This window comes from Sceloporus undulatus, chromosome 1 (assembly GCF_019175285.1).
Source record: "Sceloporus undulatus isolate JIND9_A2432 ecotype Alabama chromosome 1, SceUnd_v1.1, whole genome shotgun sequence".
NCBI lineage: Eukaryota > Metazoa > Chordata > Lepidosauria > Squamata > Phrynosomatidae > Sceloporus > Sceloporus undulatus.
This window is the reverse complement of record NC_056522.1, coordinates 316,509,605-316,532,124: the sequence shown is the minus strand read 5'-3', so window position 1 is coordinate 316,532,124 and position 22,520 is coordinate 316,509,605. Positions and strand designations below refer to the sequence as shown.

Here is a 22,520-nt window from a genome sequence, read left to right as displayed (position 1 = left end):
GTATGCAGTCTTCCCCACATTCTCTTGCCCTCTACTTTCCCCAGCATCATTGTCTTTTCTAATGAGTTGTGCCTTCTTATGATGGGGCCCAAGAATGACAGTCTCAATTTTGTCATCTTGCCTTCCAGGCTTGATTTGTTCTAATTTGTTCAGTTTGTTCAATGTAGGTAATATTCCACAAAAGTTTGTGCTAAAATGAATCTGCTGTTTTAAAAAGTGAATAAAATAAACCGATCCTTCTTTTTCTTTCTTCCTCAGTATCTTCTTCTAGTCTATAGAAAAACAGGAGCTTTAGGAACTGAATGTTTGGAAAAAGATGGAGGCAGGTAGGATGTTGGAGGTAGGGCTTACAGACATGGTTTGTCTCTCTCCATTTACTTAGAGCCCTCATGTATTCAAGCCTGGTAGCACCTGACCACCCTGAATGATTTTGCTCTTAATGGAATAAATCAACCAGTTATAGTATCAGGGGGAAAAAATCAGACCAGAAAGTTCAGGAGTAGTTGGAACTGGGAATGAAAAAAATAGAATATAGGAGCTCACTTCTAGGGGCTGAAGGCATTAGATCATGTCTGATCTTAGAGTGAAGCAAGACAAGCCTCATTAATACATAAAAGAAAGGCCACCAGGAAATACCAGGCACAGAGCTATGGCCAGTGTTAGGGTTCCCAGAGTGAGAACTGATGACAGTTTATACAACCTTTAATGGTGGTATAGAAAAAGGAGTTTCAGCAAGAATCACTTGTTACTTGGTAGTGTGGCAAGCAACACCTATGAGATTTCTTGTTCTATGGAACAATTGCAAGTACAGGTGCTGTCTTCAGTTTTAAATCTGGCAATATTAAGTAACACCCTTCCCACAGTTTTCCACTGAAATGGATTGTTGTCAGAGGAACACCTCCTGACATGCCATGAAAGTTAATGGCAGATGAGTGGTACTCTGAACACTACATTTTTCTCATAATGTTTGCTAGCCTGACATGATAAAAACAGAATGCCTGAAAGCATTCCATTTTCTCTCCTGTGACTATTTCTCTCCTGTTTCAAAATTTTGAAACAATTTAAAACCGAGGCTCTTCTGCACTTTCTATGCAGTGAGCCCATTTTGTGTTGCTTCAATTTGTCTTTAATCTTCTCCCCTTCCTACATGCCAACCTATGGCTTGTTGTTAGCAGTTGCCATTTTTTCAGCCTGTGACCGTAGTTCCATAGATACAGCAAATCATCCCTGCTAATGCCTGAAGCGGATCAGATAGCTGATCAGCACAGCCTGTGCAAGGGACACCATCTGTGATAAAGGCCTTCTGTGCCGGCTGTCATATTCTGTTCTGTCAAATTCTTTTCATCATCCTGAGAGGCAGCAACAAAAACAAAATTTGCAATCCAGAATTTGAACTAGATGTAGCTACATTTCTTGGGGAATTCACTGTAATATCAGCCCTGTATGTTTTCTGATCTTATGTGAATTAACAGTCACAGCAAATCTACATGAGAAACCATGCTCTTCACATAACAGTTGTGCTTGTTTATGAACATACCACAAGCATATTTTAGATAAAGCTTTTCCTCCAGATAATTAAAATATTTGTTTTTCCATGTTGATAGAATGCTATAGGAAGGAGAGCTAAGTAAAACTGGGCCCACAGTCTAAAGGGTTCAGTTTCTATACCCCCGTATCAGGGGTGTGAAACATTTAGCCCTCCAGATATTCTTGGACTGCAGTTCCCAGCAGCCCTACCCACAGTAGCCAGTGGTGAGGAAATTGGGAATTACAACATCTAAAAGCATGGAAGATTTTGGGAGTTGCAGTCTAAAAAGAAAATTTTGTAAACTCTGATATATTCCTTCTTAACAGCCTTCTAGTCTCTTTCCCAGGTGCTTCAGTAGATATAAAATACTAGGTCACTGTTGCGAGCAAAATGTAGAAGAATGAAGTGACGATGGAGCAGAGCTTGAGCAAAGTTGGTGGAAGCTTGGATAGACGCACTGCACACTGTGCAACATTTTGTTTTAGGACTGCATTTCTCTAGCACTTAGCCATTTTTTTCCTCCTATCCCCACATCTGTTTTCCTGAACCATCTTGCATATGTGGTATTGATTTGTTCAGGTCAGAATGTGAGTTTATTATGAATTCTTGAATTCAGCTGGAGCACAGTATGAACATCCTTGCTTGCTCTTCTCCTTTTCAGGAGTTAAAATATTCTTTCTGGAAATGCATCAGTTGTGGGGTGTGTGTGTACATAGGATAGTGGTAATGGTGTACTTTTGTGAGAGGTTGTAATTATAGCTATTTTTAATGGGCTCATAGGCTGAGGTGTTAGTGTGTAATCCTGTAGCAGATGGTTTAGGTAAAGAATAAACTGCAAGTATTTCATTTGGTTCCAGCATTAAATCAGACAGCTATCATTGCCATATACGGTGGAGAGTTTCGAGATTTGTTGTTGCATAGTGCTACTTAGTTGGAAACTACCTTATTTTGAAGTGTAGAGTGAAGTGTGGAGTCTTGGCTTTCATCTGTGTTTCTAGCAGGATGCAGTATAATACAGGGCTCCCATTTCTTTTTCAATAGTTGGGCAAAAGTTGGATTTCAGCAGAAAACAATTTTTCTCATCCCAGCAGCACAGCAACATATCAAGATGTAGTTGCTGAAATTCACTCTTTTATGCAGCTATTTAACATATAGGAGGTAATCTCAGTCTTGTGCCCAACCATGCATATTAATTGTCCTGTCAATGAAAAGCCTAAAAATAAATTGATGTTAGTAAATTGTTAGGAGTTATGCATGCCATAACAGCATAGATGTTACTGATTTGGAGGAAATAGCAGTAATAGATTAAGACAACAACAAAGGAAAATTATGGGCAGTTACTAATTTGATGATCATGTACAGTATAAAGATTTGAAGACATGTTTTGCTGTTCTACTGTTTTAAGATGGAGCAGTCACATGAAGCAGGATCCAGGCCAATTCTAGGTGAACTCTAGTTCAGTCTAAGAAGTTTATCACACGGGCAGGATCCTGTACAGAAACAGGATTTAAACTGGGGAAAAAAGCAAACATAGGTTTTTTTCAGATGATGTTGAGGTTAATGAGCGTTAACGCAACATTAACCCGGACAGAAAGTCAACAAAACGCGCTGCTTTTTACTTTCAGAAAATCCCAAAAGTTTTATTGACTTTCTGCCCAGGTTATTATTATCATTGTTATTAAGCTTTATTTATAGAGCACTGTAAATTTACACAGCACTGTACATACAATCAGTTAAAAATAGAATAAAATAAACCTGCCAAGGCATACATTCTACTAAAATAATATAACAAAATACATATTAACAGTAAATAATAAAACATAGCAAGCAACAAATAAAAATAAGCCTACGATAACAATCAAGTGGTTTCTGGGAACACTTCCCTGAACAGTATTGTCTTTAACTCAGCTTTAAAGCTGGATAAAGAGGTAATGAACCATGTTTAGGAGGGAAGGAGGTTCCAGGAATGAAGAGCAACCAGGGAAAAGGGGTGCATCCAGGCTAGAAAAGAGAAAATCCTTGGCTGGGTTAATGTTGTGTTAAAGTTAATAAACCACAACATGTCTGAAAACCCCCCACTTTTGTCAGTTTTTTTTCTGGGTTTAAAATCCCAGGATTTGGGCAGTTTGCTTCCGTGTGATAAAGTCCTAAGACCTGAGGATGGGATTTTCTCATAACTATATTAAAATGTGTGTACATTCTAAACTGTGTTGAAGCCCAATGGTAATTCTGAACATGTGTATTAATCTAACAAACTGGGAATGAGGTTAGAATTTTTATTTGGTATTTAGAAGCCACTTTTAATATGAGGACCTAAACTACAGTTAACATAGCTTTTGCATATTTATGACACTGATCTTCCTACTAGGGATGGAAAAAATATTCAAAAATGTTTTTAAAAGGTAAAAAAAAAATGTATTTCTCAGGTGTTAGGAAACTTTGATGAAACTAAACCAACATGGGTGAGATATTTCTTGGTTCATTACTTATTCTATTTTTTTAAAAGAAATAGAAATCACATGTACATAAATGGCATTTTCTGCACTGAAAATTAGTTTTGTGTACAGATAACAATATTTTTACACAAAAATTAACATTTTCTCCGCAGACATTTCTCTGCAGAAATGTTGTCTTCTGTCAGAAAATGCAGTTTTCTGTGTAAAAGACTACATGCATTTTTTCACAGAATAAGTCCAAAATGCTTTTTGAAAACTATGAAGTTTTCAATAACTTTCTTGCAGTAAAGTGAAAAGATGGTAAAAGTATTAATTCCTCCCTGCAAGGATGAAATTAATGACGTTTTACATCCCAGTTGATGGAACGCCTCTCCTTCTGGAACATGTGTTGCTACTATATAGGGAGAATGCTGCTGCTACTGGTTGTATTACTACTGTTGTTGTTTGAGGGTTTGTTTTTAGTGTTCCCTTTCTTTGCCCTTCCTTCTATAGATGATGATCCTGTGCTCATTGGATTCCGAATCCATCAAGAAAACTGTGGAAGAAGCCAAGTAAGATTAGCCAGGATGCTCTGATCTTCCTCTCCTTGCCTGATCTTTTCACAACCTGTGTCACCTTTCACAACCTGTGTCACAGGAGCCTGGACTGGGAAATGCCTGCTGGCACTTGCTCAGAGAAGTCTTGGGGTTTCCCTAAGCTTGTGCAATACAAAGATAATCCTTACATTTTTAAAAACAAACCATCTTTTTTCTTTAAGTGTTGTGTGAGTTAGTGTGTATGTTTGTATATATAAGACCAGGTCAAACTGGAGCTGATTGACAGTAGAAATGACTGAAAACAACGTAGAAATTTTTAAAATAAGCTCAACAAAAACAGAACAGGTTATGTTATTTATTTCAATATTTAAGAGAGAAAAGTAGGGCTGATGTTGCACAGTATTTTTCTTTCGTTTAAAATGCATTTAATTTCAAGATTTAAAATATTTTTTGTGTGAAAAAGGGACTTTTTCAATAGTGTTTAATGTAAGATAAAGACTATTTGCTTTCAGGAGAAGCCTTTTTAAGTTATAAAATAAAGATTAAACTCTGCTCTCTCTTACTTTAAAGATGCCATTCGTACACATGCCGGGTGTTTTTATTTTTTCAAAGTGGACGTGGTAAGTTCAAAGTTGTTCTGGCTCGTTTTTCTGAATGTCTGCTAATGTTTCATGTGTGAATGTATTAGAATAAGCAAAAGAATTTTAAAAAAATTAAAAATAAAGAAACAAACAAATGAACAAAGTATTCTGAAGAGGACATGCTGGAGTCTGGACAGTTGTCATCTCAGGGGCAAAGTACAGCCTACCAGGAATATGAGAGAAAGCTTAGAAATTACCATTTCTCAGCAATAACACCACTAAAGCTAGGTGCTTTTAAAAGAAAAGGGATTCTGTTGCATACATAGTTATCTTCTTGAGTGAATAATTCATGCCAAAACCTGCTTGCAAATAAAAATAACCAACAAAACCTATATTTTGGGAACTAGGTAATTGGGACAATACATTTGGAGATAAACCCATGTTACCAAAATTGTTTGAAGAAGCATTTGAAAAGGTATTTGGGAATAGCTGGGGACATTCAAAAGATAAACCTTCATTTACCAGCAGAATTCATTCAATGGGAGCTAACCACTAGTCTTACTTAGGGCTGAAACAGACTCCTGTAAGACTTTACGCTGCCTCTTTGACCGCCAGATTGGGGCCACAGCAACCTCATACTGCAGCCCCTATCCGGCATTTTTCACGCCGAAAAAAGGCTCCATCTGCCACAGAGGTGACTTTGCAACATTTCTGAGGCATGGCGTGTGTAAATGCTGCAGAATTTCCATGATACCACCTACTGTGTGGTCAATGGGGTGGCATGACGCTGGCATGGGGACAGCACCGGGTCATGTGCCATGCATATGCCACATCCCCACACCTCCCTGAAGCTGGCATTTTTTGCCTGTCTGTTTTGGCCCCAAGTCTCTCTATTGTCATTCCTTAAGCTCTACATGTGACAATGTGACAACTGGTGCTCTCAGGATGACTTTTTAGAGGTCTTCTCCTGGAAGCCTGCATAGGGAAGAGTTGCACTGGAACAGTGTATCCTAATAAATTTTGGAGAATGATGTATGAGCAACTATGGAAAGTTACTTAGCTAATCCATTCTAATTTAACTTTTTCAGGTATTTGTGTTCACCAGATAGTATAAAAAAGTTGATTGTACAAATGGGCAACAGTGTCATTGAATTTTACCATTCAGTGTGATTCTGTGCATATTGATTTATCAATAAGTCTCAGTGAGCTACAGTAAGACTTACTCCCTACTTAAATATGCACGTGAGTGATAGGGGTGTCATATTTGAGTATCACTTATTAAAGATGGTGCATGACCATTCTTTTCTAACTTAAATGTGAAAGTTTCTCTTTTGAAATCTGATAAGCAGTACTCAGCTCTGGTGCTAGACTTGACTGCAACTTCCACAATCTGCAGCCAGTATGATTAGTTGCTTTGGTGACTGGAAGATTATGGGAGTCATAGTGTCTTGGTTCTAGTGGCACATACCAGGCCAGTAGCTTCACAGGAAAGCCCAGAGCAGATAAAGAAAATTCAAGAAGCTGAGCCATGGTGAATTAGACAAGATGAAACAGAACTGGGGTCATAGCAAGATCAGGTTTTAAAAGAGATAGATGTCATCGTTAAGTCAAGGCAGGATAACCAATGGAGCAGGGATTTTTAGAAAGCAAGCAGCCAAGAAAGTTCTAGGTCATAAGTGGCCTTCATCAGTCTTTCTACCACAGACAGCAGTTTGTACACAGATGCTGCCAAATTCCAGCCATGGCACAACTGTACCTGATCAAGAGGCTGATAGAAGATACCCTCAACAGAAGCAACCCCTGCTCCTGTGGAGTCTTCTACTGCAGCTTTGCACTTGCAGTTCTCTTTCAGTGCCGCTTCCTTGGACTTGACAGTTGCTCTGCCTCAACCTCTGCTGGACAAATCCCCTCATTTATTTCCTCCTGAAGTCCCAGGCTCTTCCTCAGTCTCCTGGCATTCTGTTTGTGTCTCTGTGTGTCCAACTAGGACTCCTCATATGATGAGGAATTTCACAGTTGGAACATGACATACAGTCCAAAAAAGTAACTTTCCCAAGTTCTTCTACACAATCACCACACTTGTCCACTAAGCTTCCTTGGGAATCTAGGATGGTGGCATCATCATGTTGAAATACATTAAAGTTGCACAGCAGTGGCCTTGCAATACCTAGTTGCTATCTCAGGGATGATGGGTATTAGAACATTGTTAAATACAGCCCAGAAGAGCACCATATTAAAACAAATGAAGTAAATGAACTCTGCATTGTGTAATCAAATAAATCCAAGAGCTAGAGCTACAGTACATTGCAATGGCCCAGTATGTTGCTAAAATCAAAAGTGACCCCTGTATCCCCATCTACCCATGGCATCAATTGTAGAATATTCAGAATTGTAGAAAGTTAGTGAATATTAGCTGGAAATTTGCAGGCTACAATTACACTGTCATTTTTTAAAAAAAGATTCCAGTTAAAGAGCAAAAGAAAAAAAAAGGAACATCCATATTGAAGTTCTGCAAACTGTACTATTTGTGCTTTGTGTTCATATAGAATCTAATTCTAAGGCACCTCCTGTTTACTTCTTTGTAAATATTTATTTACCCAAGGTTTTTTTTAAAGAAAAATTTGTAAAACTGCAATTGCTGTACATAGTTTTTAAAGTCCTCATTGTTTACAATGCTGTTCTCCATGCTGAAAATAAAACTTCCTTCTCTATTTCTTTTTGTTATCTTTTTCCATCTGGAAAAATATTTTTTTCTTCCTGAAAAAAAAAGCACGTCAAAACGGGACACAGAATTTAATATATCTTTTTGTTTTCCATAGACTTGGTCTCTAAAATCATTACCCTGCTACTGTGACATTTGAGAAGGCACCAGCATATTTAAAGCTGTCTCATACTGACCAAAACCTTTATCCATGGAGTTGGCTGTTGTCTAGTCCAAGGGTGTAGAACATGTGGCCATTTGTACTGGCTATACTGTATGGGCCCAATAACATCTGGAGGCCACAGATTCCTCACCTCTGGGCTAGTATAAATTACTGACAAGACCGGGGTTGCCCCAGGACTGCTTTCAGAGAAACTCAATGTGCTGATGTCAGTGACTGAAACCAACACCTTCAGCAAGCAAATACTATTAAGTATAAGCAATACAACTAAGAATATAAGCGGAGTGGTTTAAGTGTTGGACTTTGACTCTGGAGACTAGGGTTTGATTCCCAGCTCAGCCATGAAACCCACTGGGTGACCTTGGGCAAGTCACACTCTCTCAGCCTCAGGGCAAGGCAATGGCAAATCTTGCTAAGAAAACCCTATGATAGGTTTCCTTTAGTGCCACCATAGGTTGGGAATGACTTGAAGGTACATAACAACAACATAAGACAAAATGTACATGTTACATAAACCATCATTTAAAATAAGTCTGTGTAAGTTGGCAAATTTTATCTTGAAAAGAAAGAAGCTGGATGTCCTAGCGAGAGTAGCCTCATTGAATCAGTGAGATTTACACAAGTGTTGACTTCTCAATCAACAGTTTGAGTCAATGGGCTAATTTAGTTGGTCTTAGCAGTTTGATTTAAAACAATATATTTGCATTAATAATTATGTAGTTTTAATATGTAATATATATCCCTATATAATAAAATTGTAAACCAAATATAAAACTGCAGAAGAACTGACTCCTGCAGTTCTGCCCTTTTGTAATATACTAATTTATTTTAATCAGGACAATATATTGAGACAAGGTTAATATAAACCTAAACATTTTTGATTAATGGAATTTAGATGTTGCTAACCATGTATTCTCAATTTTAAATTCATTGTTCTGCTATGTACCAATTGGATCTTCTCATTCTCTTCCACAAGAAGATAATGTTTTTTTATGGCTGGATAGCCATTTCCAATTTGTGTGTGTTATTTGAAACCCCATCCAGACAAATCTACATTAAAAAGGCACATTTTGACAAGGACTAGTCAATTATTGTCCAATATAAAAAGAATTCCTATGTGGCAGAGCAGATTAACTCTTGCAAATAAACCACTTGTCCAATTATTGTTTAATGTAGATTTTGAATATATTTTAAAATCAGTCAGAAAATAAAACTTTCTTTGTTGTACCTCTAAATTGGTATTTCAGACAGTCAGATCTTTGAAGTCATGTTAAGACTAAGGCCAGTTACAGACAGCCAAAATAAAGCTGCTTCGAGTCACAGTGGAGGTATGGTGTTTCAATGATGCATGCGTCCTAAGAGTCCAGAAGCCACACCAAAGCCACGCTCCAGTCCTTAGGGTTGGAGCGTGGCTTTGGTGCGAGTTCTGGACTCTTAGGACTCATGCATCATTGAAACACCGTACCTCCACTGTGACTCGAAGCAGCTTTATTTTGGCTGTCTGCAACAGGCCTAAATTACTCATATTTGCACATTAATGCTACTTGTAGTTTTCCAAACATGTGCTTCTTGAATTTGTGGCATCCTGAAGGTGGGGAGGGGCATCCTAACTGTGGCATCCCGAAGATGGGGAGGGACCAGGAGATGAAAGTTCTGACAATAGTTTACATACTTTCCAACTGTTCTGATTTGGAAGGGATGGTTTTGATTAATCCCCTGTTGACCCACTTTTTCAGTTGCTTTTAAAATATCCCAGTATCTCCCTTCTCCTCCCACTTTCCCCCTTTGTCCTAGCTTAGTTCTTTCATGGTAAACTGAATTCAAAGAGCAAAAGTAGTTTGTAACTAATAGTTACTCTATTAACTCACCAATGGGGGAGAAGAGAGGAGGGGGACAATCTTGTCCATCCCAATAGGTTTAGACTAAAGCAAAGCTTCAGTCTGTTCTAACTTGTGTTTTCATCCTCATTAATAACTTTTGCCATCTCGACCACACACTCATGTTTGCTTGGCCATACATGCCTGCTTTTCACCTGTAAAATGTTGGAGGGCATGACTTTAGGTGCAATCTTGGATGCTTGCCTATTCCATTGGCTCTGGTTGAGTATAGGAAAATTGTTCCACTTGGTCCCTTGCTCCTCTGTAGGAATTTGGCTGTGCAGCTTTAGTGCAAATTACTATCCCTACTTTATTATGAAAGGGAATGCAACCCAAGAGGATTTTTGCTTTAAGAAAAGAATGGGGCTGTCGATCAGACTTTGTGATGTGTCTTATGACTTGTTGAACAGATCCAGCTTCTAGTGCATATGCCACCCTTGGGCAACAAAGAGCTGTGATAGCCTATCCTCCTGCTTTTAGAAGCAAAGAAGATGGAGGTTTCGTTTTTGTTGGTCTTATGTAAAAGTTTGGTTGCTACAGTAGCATTCCCACTTATCTACCAGCTTCATATGCTCTTGATATAAAACAGCTTTCCCCATCCTTTTGCTCAATACCAGGGAAAACCTCAGCTGATAAAATCTTAGCTCCTACGCTGTTATTAAAGGCAGAAGTTCTACAAAGTGGGGAGGGAGGGAGTTCAACAAGTTGGAAGGAAGATAAATTTAGAAAGTGCAGAGTGGCAGTTAAAAAGGCCAGTTCACAAAATAGTTGTTGCTAATAACACCAGCATCTTGACATAAGAGAAACAACAACAGGATCTCCTTTTCCTTCTTCAAATCCTGCCTTTTTCTCAGTTTGGCAAACAAACATAGTTAAAAATTCACAGCATGCAAACATTAGAAAGCACTGAGTACCAGCATGTTAGCCTTACCAGCAACAACAGTTTTCTAAATTGCCATGGTTAATCATATAATTGCCACTGTTTGCTCTTTCTGCATTTCATTTCCTTTTGATCTGTGTACACATCCCACTGACAGAACAGTTGTTTGTGTGTATGTATAATCGGTAGCTTCATACATCTGATGAAGTGGATTCTAGTCAATAAAAGCTAAGGATGTAATAAATGTGTTAGTCCTTAAGGTGCTAAGAGACTTTTTGTTATTTTTACTGTGCCAGACCAACACAGCTATTATGCTGGAAATAATGCTCAAACATGTGGATTTGATTACAAGCCAAAGGAAAGAAGAACTATAACCAGATGACAACAAATTAGAGCAATATCTACTCATTCACCGTTACCCTCACTCTTCCTTCTTTATGGGAAGCAACAAAATTTCAGGACAAAAACTCCTTTAATACTACTCTGCAGAACAGCATTCTGAATACTTGACTGCTGCAGAAACATTCTTGTAAGTGCTTGATAAAAGTATGGGCAATCTGAAATGTCTTTGTGGCCATAGCTTGCCTTAGAAATACAACATTCTGAAACTTGTTCAATGGTCCTGATCCTATCTGAACACTTTGTTCTACAGGGTTTTGCCAAGCAAAGGCAAGTCATATTACCTCTCAGAAGTTTTTTTGGTCTTAACCACAGTAATATTTTCATGTTTTGTTGTAGCGCTATTTATTATGGCTTCAATTCAGATTGGTATACCTCATTAGTGGAATTTGATTATATGATCCCAATATTTTAAAATGCATCTTGTGTGAACTCATTCACTTTAACTGTTTTTAATATTTTCAGAACAGATTGTAGTTGATTCAGCACGAACCAGTGGAAGTTTTGTTAGTGAGTATGTCATTAGAGTTATGCCGAGTATTATAGGACATATAGTAAGCAGAGAATAGTAAGGCAAATTTATACATTATTAATTTCTCGGTTGTGGGTACAATGTCTAGGCCTAAGGGCTAGTGTGGTATAGTGGTTTGAGTATTGGTTTATGACTCTGGAAACCAGGGTTTGAATCCCTGCTCAACAATAGAAACCTACTGGGTGACCTTAGGCAGGTTACATTATCTCAGCCTCAGACAGAGGCACTGGCAAAGACACTTCTGAACAAATCTTTCCAAAAATAAACCTGTGATAGGTGGCCTTGGGGTTGCCATAAATTAGAAATGACTGGAAGGCAACAACAACAATAACGATTTCTCAGTTGTGAGTACAGTGTCTAGAATAGATCTAAGTCTCTTACAAATGCTGAAAATTATTTCAGATTTTCCTTAAGAAAGTCTCTTCAATAGCTAGCTTAAGAAGTCTAATTGCAACAGCTAGACATAACTAGATTTGTAATATTTAGCTGATTCATTTATTAGATTAATTGAATTAAAACTGATTGATTTTAAAGGTGCTCTTGAACAATCATGCAGTAAATTTTTTTAAAATGGGCAAGGAGCAGCCAGTACAGAGTAGGCATTCTTCTTTCCTTCTTACCTTGGAAGGAATCCTCTTCAAGACAGGCCTTGTAGTAACATCTCAGTTCTTCCTATGTGTTTTTGGTACTAATTCTCATGCCCTGCTGTGGAATATGGAAAGAACATTTTTTTTTATTCCAAGAGATCTTTGATCTGAATCCATTGGTCAGTCCCAGCTACAGTAGATCTACTGACTCAGTTACTGGAAGGTAAGCCAACTGTTATGGAAATCCTATTGATTCAATGGATCTTCCCCAGTTGGGACTAATCAATATGATTTAGATCCATTAAAAGAAAAAAAAACTCTTTCCCAGTGGGAGGAAAGCTAACCATTCCAGTATTAATCAGGCATAATTAAGAGGCTTACTCTTGGGGATGAGTTAATTATTTATTTAAGAACATGAGAATGATCATTGGAGAAACATAGCTGTTATGACTAGTCAGAACTGATAAACCTTATGCTTCACATTTCCTAATCCTCTTTCAGAGCCATTCAGGATACTGGGCCCCACTTATATCTTACTGTAAAAGATTTATAAACCAAAAAGGCAACATGGAATAAAACTTTAAAAACATAAAATAATAAATAATAAAATCACTGATAAAATAAACCAGTGGAATCTTTATTAATAGTTAAAAGCAAACAGCAACACATATACAGCAATTATTGTTACTATAGTTGTTTCCAACCTATGGTGACCCTAAGGCAAACCTAATATGAGTACGAGTGTCAGATTTCAAGGTGCTGCCTAGTGTCTCCAGTATTGGTCGATGACCTACAGGCAACAGGGGGTGTTTTTCTAGTTGTTGTTTTTCCCCAGTTTTCATGGGGTCAGCTCCAAGAAGGAGTCAAGACTGCATGCAACTCTCTGCCCAGGCAAAAGGTCTAGTAGATGGTTGTCCAGCTTGCTGCACTTTTACAAGGTCAATTAAATCAAGTGAAACAATTTACAAATACACTTAATTTCCATCCAGGAAAATATGTTCTCTCTCTCTCACTCACTCTCTGCTCCGTGAGCTGAGATTGCTGTTTAATGCATAATACTTAATGACATCACCAGGTCCTTGAAATCTGACACTCCTACTCATATTAGGTTTGCCTTAGGGTCACCATAAGGCCATCTCTGTGTTTTGGGTTTTGGCCCAGAAACCTCAGGACCTGGGATGATCATAACCTGGCAGCCCTAATTATGGGGTTGTCTGAGCAAGATTTGTTCAGAGGGGAGTTGGCATTTTGACATTACCATCCTCTGAATACAGCTATTATAAGCCCAAGTAAATGAGTTTTTAGTTTTCAGTGTCTTTTGAAGATCTGTAATGTTGGGACCAGGGACCACTAGAATATCTGGGTAATGACAGAGTTTTGGATTGGTTGGTCCGAGGGTACCTTGCACATAGCCCCAGAACAGTTGGTATCAGTCCCTGCACTCATAGGAACACTGCCAGCGGTACTCCTGTGTCTATAGAACTTTCTGTGAGCAAACAGGAAGCCTCTGGAGTGAATCTGTTCCCCTATTGGCACAGCAGAGGTTCTGCGGAATCCTATGCTGACTTCCAGTGAAGGTTGTGAAAGCTGTCTGAAATGGTTCACTAATAATATTATTTGAATAAAATCCCTTTACTTGGATGAAAGCATTACCTTTGATGTGATCCAATCATGTTAGGTGCATCACATAACATGCAAAGTTGAGAACGCTGGAGATTATGGATAATCAACACAACTGCATTATTTTATACTCTGCCGGGTGCTAGGAGTCCTAAAACAAGAATAAATGTATACATGATCCCCACCGTCAAACAGGTCCAAATAGGAAGAGGAATATCAATAAACCACACAACATTGTTATCTAGTTAATATTTTTAGGAAGAGAGAGAGCCTCCATAACAAGTCAGACCTTGGGTGTATCTTACTTTGTATAATCTATGTTTACTGAGATCAGATCTCAAGGTTAGGGGGCTTTACTAGCCTGACCTAAAGATGATACAACCACTGCCCTTTCTTCATTTAGCACCAGGAACATCTGAAATAACCAGTTCTTAATCAACTTTCAGAATGTCAGGTTGTGTTTCTCAGTGTAAACAAAATTCACCAACAGTTGCCATTATGCTGGTAGGAAAGGAAACAGTCATTGGCCAATGTTCTGTTTATAATGGAAGGAATTGGCTCTCGTTGAACAAAGTCAATACCTAATTTTTATTCTCTTGGAAGGGACATTTTAAAGAATAATGTGTGGTTTAGAAAGGACACTTATCAGGTAGTTGGGAATAGCTGCGTTGGTTAAATAACAAGAGACTATAGCTGAGAAGGCTGTATGCTTAGTTTAATTAGTAACAAATGGTTTTGTCTAACATAAGCATCTGTCCCATGATAATGGTGTCCAGTATAATGGTGCAATGCACCAAATATTTTAAAATCAGCTGTCTTTCTAGAGAACATTTTATGTATATAATAATGCTTCTAGCACATACCATTTATCAGTAGAATTTGTACAATAAATGATATAAACATTTAGCAAAAAGAAGAAAATTGGCAAAGGTGCTCTCTTCATTTTAAAGACACCCGTTCAAATTTACCAATATCTATGAGGTTTCTTTTTGTCAGACTATGAGTGTAATTTTTAAAATATAAAATGAATTAGCATATCTTCTAAGCTTTTATGTTAACTTCTAGGTTTTTCTGGGGTTAAGAGTACAACTGCAAAATATTGTGCTGTGAGTCTCTGAATCAAATCAAGAGACACTGTCAGAATCTGCAGGTGCCTTTACACATAACTTATGAGTTCAAAAAGACTGGAAATTCCATCTATCTGACAAGGAAGTGCTATGCAAAGTCTTCACATATGTTACTCCGTTCCTTTATGACTCAGAAACACATTATTGACCTTGCTTAGAAAAAAATGTGATGCACTTTCCCTTTTTCTGATCTTCCTCTGATTCATATTCCATAGGCACCTATCAGATAGCATAAACTCCAACTGTACCAGTTTGTCAGGGACTATCAGAGTTATTCCTCTACCATCCCACTTTTCCAGCTGTTTTTAAAATATTTCAGTTCCTCTCTCCTCTCCTCCCCCATTTCCTCCCTTCACCTTAGCTTACTTCAATTGCTGTAAACTGAGTTCAAAGTGGAAAAGTAATTTAAACCTAATACACTCAACAGGAGAGAGGGGAAAGGAAGGCTTGGGGTTTTGCTCTTGCCAGCAGGGTCATTGGTATTTTCTTTCTTTCTTTTTCTCCTAGTTTTTTAAAACTCAGTACATACACTCCATAGTTTATCTGCTTAAAATTAAAATTCTGGTGTTCCTCATTAATAACTTTTGACCTCTTGTTGTCTGACCATACACTCTGGTGTTGCTCAGCCACACGCCCAGGTTTTTCTTGGTGAAATTTTGGAGGATATGAAATAGTCACAAGAATATGATCAGAGTCCCAGAGGAGATCAGCTTGTAGTTGTCACAGATCACAGAGAACCTCTTTAATAAAACTGGTTGGAGCTACTAAATGTATAAAAATAGGTTTAGTGGGGGATTACACCCCCTCCAGTTTTTTTCCATCAAACAAATAATCTTCCTACTTTATGTAGAAAGTGTTAGAAATCTTTTAGTGGAAATCTTTGCTGGAATAGTGGGCATGCTTATTAAATTTGCAGACGACACCAAATTAGGAACGACAGCTAATACTCTAGAGGACAGGATCAGAATTCAAAATGACTTTAACATATTAGGGAGCTGGGCCAAAACTAACAAAATTAATTTGAACAGGAGGAAATGTAAGGTACTACAGATGTAGGATGTGTGATACCTGGCTTGATAACAGTTCATGAGAAAGGGATTAGGAGTCTTTGTAGACCACAAGATGAAGATGAGTCAACAGTGTGTCATGTCATCTAAAAAAACCAATGTGATTCTAGGCTGCATCACTGGAGCATTGTGTCGAGATAGAGGGAAATTATAGTAACACTGCATTCTGCTTTGGTCAGACCTCACCTGTAACATCGTGTCCAGTTCTGGGCACCATAATTCAAGAAGGATGTGGACCAGCTGGAGCATGTCAAGAGGAGGGCAACCAAAATGGTAAACGGTCTGGAAGCCATGCCCTATGAGGAGCAGCTTAGGGAGCTGAATACGTTTAAACTGGGGAAGAAAAAGTTAAGAGATGATATGATAGACTGAGCCATGTTTACATATGAAGGGATGTCATATCAAGGACGGAACATGCTTGTTTTCTACTATTCTAGAGATTAGGATAAGGGGCAATGGATTTAAGCTACAGGAAAAGAGATTCCACCTAAACATTAGGAAGAACTCTGATGGTAAGAGATGTTCCACGGTGGAACACAGTGCCTGAGAGTATGGTGGAGTCTCCTTCTTTGGAGGTTTTTAAACAGAGGCTGGATTTCGGGGGTGCTTTGATCTTCCTGCATGGCAGAGGATTGGATTGGATGGCCTTTGTGGTCTCTTCCAACTCTATAATTTGGGTGTCATCAGTACGCTGATGACACCCAAATCTATTTCTCCATGTCTCGTTCGTCGGCCTCGAATTCCAATGGCATCTCTTCTCTCAATGAATGTCTTCAAACGGTAATGGGCTGGATGAGGAAAAACAGATTGAAACTGAATCCAGATAAGATGGAGGTGCTCACAGTAGCGGCCCCAAAACCAAGAATTGGGTTGCAACCTCCAGTCCTGCATGGGGTCACACTCTCCTCCAGTGACTGTGTTCGCAGTCTGGGGGTGCTCCTCGACTCATCACTCCTGATGACAAATCAGGTAAATGCGACGGTCAGGAGCGCCTGCTATCAGCTTCGGCTGATACGCCAGCTGCACCCTTTTCTGGAAGTAAGGGATCTCGAAACTGTTGTGCATGCACTGGTAACCTCACGTCTGGACTTCTGTAATGCACTCTACTTGGGGCTACCCTTGTGCTTGGTTCGGAAGCTTCAGATGGTACAAAATATGGCAGCCAGGCTTGTTTCTGGTACATCTAGGAGGGATCACATTACTCCGGTTCTGAGGTCCCTCCACTGCCTGCCTATTAGCTTCTGGGCCCGGTACAAGGTGTTGGTTATTACCTTTAAAGCCCTAAATGGCTTGGGTCCAAGCTATCTCAAGGACCGCCTCTTTCCGTATAATCCTCCCCGCGCTCTCCGGTCCTCTGGGAGGAACTTACTGCAGCCTCTAAAATCTAGGCTTGCAGCGACCTCCCAGAGGGCGTTTTCTGCTGTCGCCCCCAAACTCTGGAATGACCTGCCGGATGAGATCCATCAGTTGACATCATTAGAGAGCTTTAAAAAAGCTGTCAAGACGGATCTCTTCTGGCAGGCCTTTCCAGATTAACCATCCCGGCCCGGGCTCCCTGATCCCCTCTTTCCTCTCGTGGCCCCATCTTTAGTGATGGTTGAGGATCTCCAGAGGGACACCAGGGTTTTTAGTTTGTTTTAATTATGTTTTATGTTTTGATATTGTGTTTTTAATCTGTCATATTTTTTAATACTTTCTTAAGGAGGGGAGGGATTATAATGTTTTTAATTTTATATTTTACTCTTGTTAGATTTACTGTTGTCAACCGCCCAGATTGGTTTGCCACAGGGCGGTATACAAATAATAATAATAATAATAATAATAATAATTATTATTATTATTATTATTCAATGAAATTTCATTGAGAGTAAAAGATTAATAGAAAGTAAGCCTGTTTTCCTCTAGATTCTCCAGCTTAAACCTGAGGGTTGTATGAGAAACCGGCATATTCATTTAATAATAAAACATGAATTATATATAAATGTATATAAAATTGTATATATATGTATATATGTATACAAATTTGCTAAAAATGCATACAAAAAAGAGATAAATACCAGTAGATGTGAAATCCATAGAAAATCCACACTTTCCTGTGTTCCCGTATGAAATAATAACAATGATAAGAACAGAGCATTTAACAAGGGATTAAACCCCATACAATCATTTATACTGTAGCATCAATATTATTATGCTTTTTAGCAGCTGATGAAAAATGCCAGTCTACTGGGTTCCATTTCCCTTCTACTTGAAATCAATAATTGACTTAAACTTACTTTTCTGACACAAAACAACACCACATTTAACAAAATCTTCTAAGTGGGAACTGCAGTATATTATTTTCCCAATGAATCATAGAATCATAGAATTGGAAGAGACCGCAAGGGCCAATCTTTATATTTGGTGTTCACTATGACGAAAGATACTTTTTGAAATTCTTAAAAAGATAGAAGATGAAGCACTTCAGTGATCTTTCAGTTTCAGAAGGTCATTTGGCTAGTTACAGCTGAGAGTGAAATGATAGAAGATTCATTTGGAACTTTCTTTTTCATTCACCAGCAAGAGATGGCATTGCCGTGTTGCATTCTTTGTAAGTATTGTCCTGAATCTTATCCGCATGCTGGGCAATATGACAAATCATGCAGTCACAATACTGCTTATACTAACACTGAAACAATATCGGAGGGACAAGTTTTACTGAAGTGTGTGAAAATATTATTAAAGTTCAAATGTATGTGGGTGTTTATGAAAAAGTGTTGCTTGATAAGCTTTCCCCCCTCCTTCTTTAAATACAGTTTGCTGCCCTGTATTTTTAGAATCCATGGCCATGTCTTTTTTGCTTGGCTGCACATTCTGAAAGGGTTAGTGAGCTTGCCAGCTGACTGCAAGCTCTGTGAACCAGCCTGTTTGGAACGACTGCAGCACATGGTGAGAAATTCCTGAACCGTATGGGAGTTTTCTCCTGTGATTAAATTTGTTGAGGGCATCATGAAACTGAACAGAGGCTACAGATGGAGTGCCTGTAGCTTCTGGGTTATTGTAGACAGAGAGAGAGGGAGAGCTAGGCAGACATTTGATTAGATGCCTCCCTTTCTTCCTACCAGCATATATTCTCAATGTTCCCCCTGGTCTGATGGTCAGAGATATAAAATGCCTTTCCACAAAGATAAATTGACCAATGAAAAATCTCACTACCCTAAATGGATCTATGCGCTCACGAGGTGCTTTATTTTAAAAGCATTTACTGTAAGGATTTTAAATTCTAGGTTTCCTCCCCCACTTCCGATCGGTCTTCTTGTTGTTACCCTTGTGTTCCAAATCTGTGCAGTGCTTGAAGGCAGGTTTCTTCCCCGCTGGGATTGTTTAAGCAGTCTAGCTGCCTTTGGCAATTAGCAATTCGTTACCCATAATGCTTTGCTCATTGTGCTATGTGCTGGTGTGTGTGTTTGTTCGCTCCTGGAGGTTGCAGTGACCTAATTCAGCCCCAGGAATTGCACAGTGTTGGATGCCTTATCCAGTATATTAACAAGCGGATGCATCAATACAAGGTTATTTGAGTGTCTGTCCGGCAGCTGCAGGCACAAGGAGCAAGCATTTTACCTAGCAACTAGTCATGTCACACATGGCCAGACTGCTAAAAGGTGAAGCTGAATATCTACTATTTAATCCAGCAAACAAAATTGTGAACAAACCATGTTATTAAGAGATTGCAGGTTAAGACTTTTGTCTATAATTGCTATATGTTTGGATTCAAGTGTCAGCCCTGCATTGTTAGTGGAATAGTTTGATGCCCTCAATTTATATTAAACAGTGGTCTTCCTTGGGAGGAGCTCCTCTGTTAGAAATTGAAGCTGCTGCACTTCTGACGCTCTGTTGGTTGCTAGCCCATAGGCTGCCTGGTGGTATAGTCTGGACTAGGAAGGGATCTACGAGGAAGCTCGACACAAGTTTTTTTGAATTTTTCTCATGCATCTTTCTGTTACTTGTCTGCTTTCTTGTGCCTTCTCTTGCACTGACCTATTTTTCTCTTTCCTATATATTTTATCTTGTAAGGGTAGCAGATGCAAACGTCAGCTCTTCCTCTCCTGACCTTTTCCCAGTGCTGCAATGCCTACTTAAATCATGTCAAATAGATAAACAGTTGGCACTGCTGCTTCACCTGTTCCAGTTAGGTTCTTACAGAAAGGACCATATTTTGTTAATGTGGTGGCCTTGCCTACCTGGAGGTACTTCAGATCATCTACCAAAGGCTATACATTATCTCCAGTATCAAACTTGGGTGTTGAGTGCTGGCAAAAGTGGAGCCATGGTAGTGGACATTGAGAAAAAAACATGCAGGTATTATTCTTGAGGAACTATGAGATTGGAAAAGGTACACATGGGCAAACACATGGGCAATCTGGTGAAGAAAATGATCAGTTATCTCAGAATGTTGAGTTTCAGGAAAGGAAAGTTATGTGTGGGAAGAGGGGAAGAGAAAGGTGCGTATAGCTGGTTAGCTGGCTGGAATTGGAACAAGAAAAAATATATTAGGTGATAACACTGCAAAATTGTGTTGCAGATCCTACCTATAATACATAATCTGCCATTAGAGATTTGCCTGAAGTATGGATAGCATCATCTATTGCCGTGTATCTTGTGAGATCTTTTGCATTTGTGTACAGTCACAGTGGGCAGCCACTTTAACTCAAGAGATCAATCTCCTGTGTGTGTGTGTGTGTGTGTGTGTTTAAATGAAATCTAATTCCCATCATTATTGTCAGGATAAATAAAGAACATTTCCTTGAAAGCCATAAGAATTTTATTAGATGCAAAAGTTGATGGCAGGCATTAAAACTGGGTTTTTTTCAATTACATATAAAATATTTTTGTACATATTATAGATCCACTAATAGAAGAATTTGCTATACACATAGTATATTCTTATTCTTACAGAGAGCAAAATAGTTCCCCTGCACTACTTTGGAACTAAGAATTATGGATGCAGCAAGGGTCTAGTTTCAATCCCCTCAAATCCCCCATCATCAGCTGCTGATGCTGTCAAAACCGATGGCAGGTACATGATGCCGTGGCCTGTCAAGGGGGCTTTAGTGGTAGACCTAGACCTAGCACAGCCCCCTTATTGGTGTATTTGATCCAGAATTAGATAATGTTTTGTACAGTGGAGTGGATTTGTGAGTAAACTCAGACAAGCCTTTTTGGGTAAAATACCTTCTATTGCTACATCAAGACTGGAGTTCCTGAGTAATGCAGTACATATGACCGTGGCTGCTGTTTTGGGGAGCTAAAAGTTTGGTCTGTAAGGTCACCTTCATCTTTTACCTAACTGTTGCAGTGCAGAATTGTTGCAGTCCCAATTTAATTTCTTCTTCCTTTAATTCTTCCCCTATTTTGCAGTTTTACTTCTTGTTTCTCTCTTGTTCCCTAAAATTATAGTTGCCCATGTCTTTTATCTAATGTGAGTTACTTTACATAGGTCACATACGGGTTTAAACAGGATCATCATAAATCCTCATTCATCCCTCCATCCTATCAGACTCTATATTTGTATTTACTGTATTATTATTTTTTGAAATGGCTCTTTTAAAGTATTGTTCACTACTTTGAGAATTCTGGTTATTTTGTGGTCTAAAAGTGCAATCAATCAATTAGAAAATATATATTCTCTTCATTTGTGTTATCTTTATTCCATTTTATCAAAATGACATGCTGGGCAACAATTCTTTAAAGGATCTGGATTTAAAATATAAACCAGGATTAAAATCTGAAGGATCAAGTAAAAACATTTATTGCATAGATAAATGCTTATTTCGTTTGATAAGTGGGAAGTAGAAACCCAGATTTATAGATTTTGTTAGATATAGATTTTATAGATTTTATTAGGTATTTATATAAAGTAGTAAATAACTATAAATGTAGACTCTAACATGCCTTTGAAAAGTTTGTTCTCTTCTTCCCTTCAGATATGTAATATCCTTCCCCCACATCATAGTGAGCCAGCAGAATGCACAGATAAAATTACTACACCATGGGATAGGTATATTACAAAGAATGATTGTGAACAGTCCTCAGAGGATCACGTTGGTGGTGAGTCCTGGCAGGAACAGGTCCAAAAATCGTGTGTTGATTGTCATAATGTAGCTGGTAGTATTTAGCACAACAGTAGTGCCTTTATCTGCTGGTTGGATTGTGATGGATTCATCCTGTTGTAAAGAATTGGTACATAAGTTCCCTTCCAGCAGCAAGCACACCACATATGCAGAGATCTTATTATGTATAGGATACTTCTGCAAATGGGAGGCAACTCAGCATGTCAGCCAATGTTTTATGTTTCTCCATAGACAGGTTTTACCAATATTTAGGCAGTTTCACTACTTTTACTAAGCACCACTTTTCCAGGTACAGCTGTATTTGGATGGCAAATCAGGCCAGCAGCAACCAGACAGAA

General features: G+C 38.6%; 1 protein-coding gene across 10 annotated transcripts in view; it reads left to right on the top strand.

Moving 5' to 3' along the window:
• Window positions 1–22,520, top strand: part of DPF3 (double PHD fingers 3) — a 278,546-nt gene that overhangs the window by 241,730 nt on the left and 14,296 nt on the right. For 4 of the 10 annotated variants that reach the window (XM_042445718.1, XM_042445726.1, XM_042445710.1 and 1 more), the window contains 2 exons: window positions 4,477–4,535; window positions 5,091–5,140. The exons of 3 other annotated variants lie outside the window; for them this stretch is intronic. In XM_042445718.1, coding sequence (XP_042301652.1) covers window positions 4,477–4,535; window positions 5,091–5,140 — 109 coding nt within the window. Of the gene's footprint in view, window positions 1–4,476; window positions 8,344–11,036; window positions 11,270–22,035; window positions 22,160–22,520 lie in introns of those variants that run through there. 3 more of the 10 variants (XM_042445734.1, XM_042445742.1, XM_042445702.1) reach the window with 3 other exon arrangements.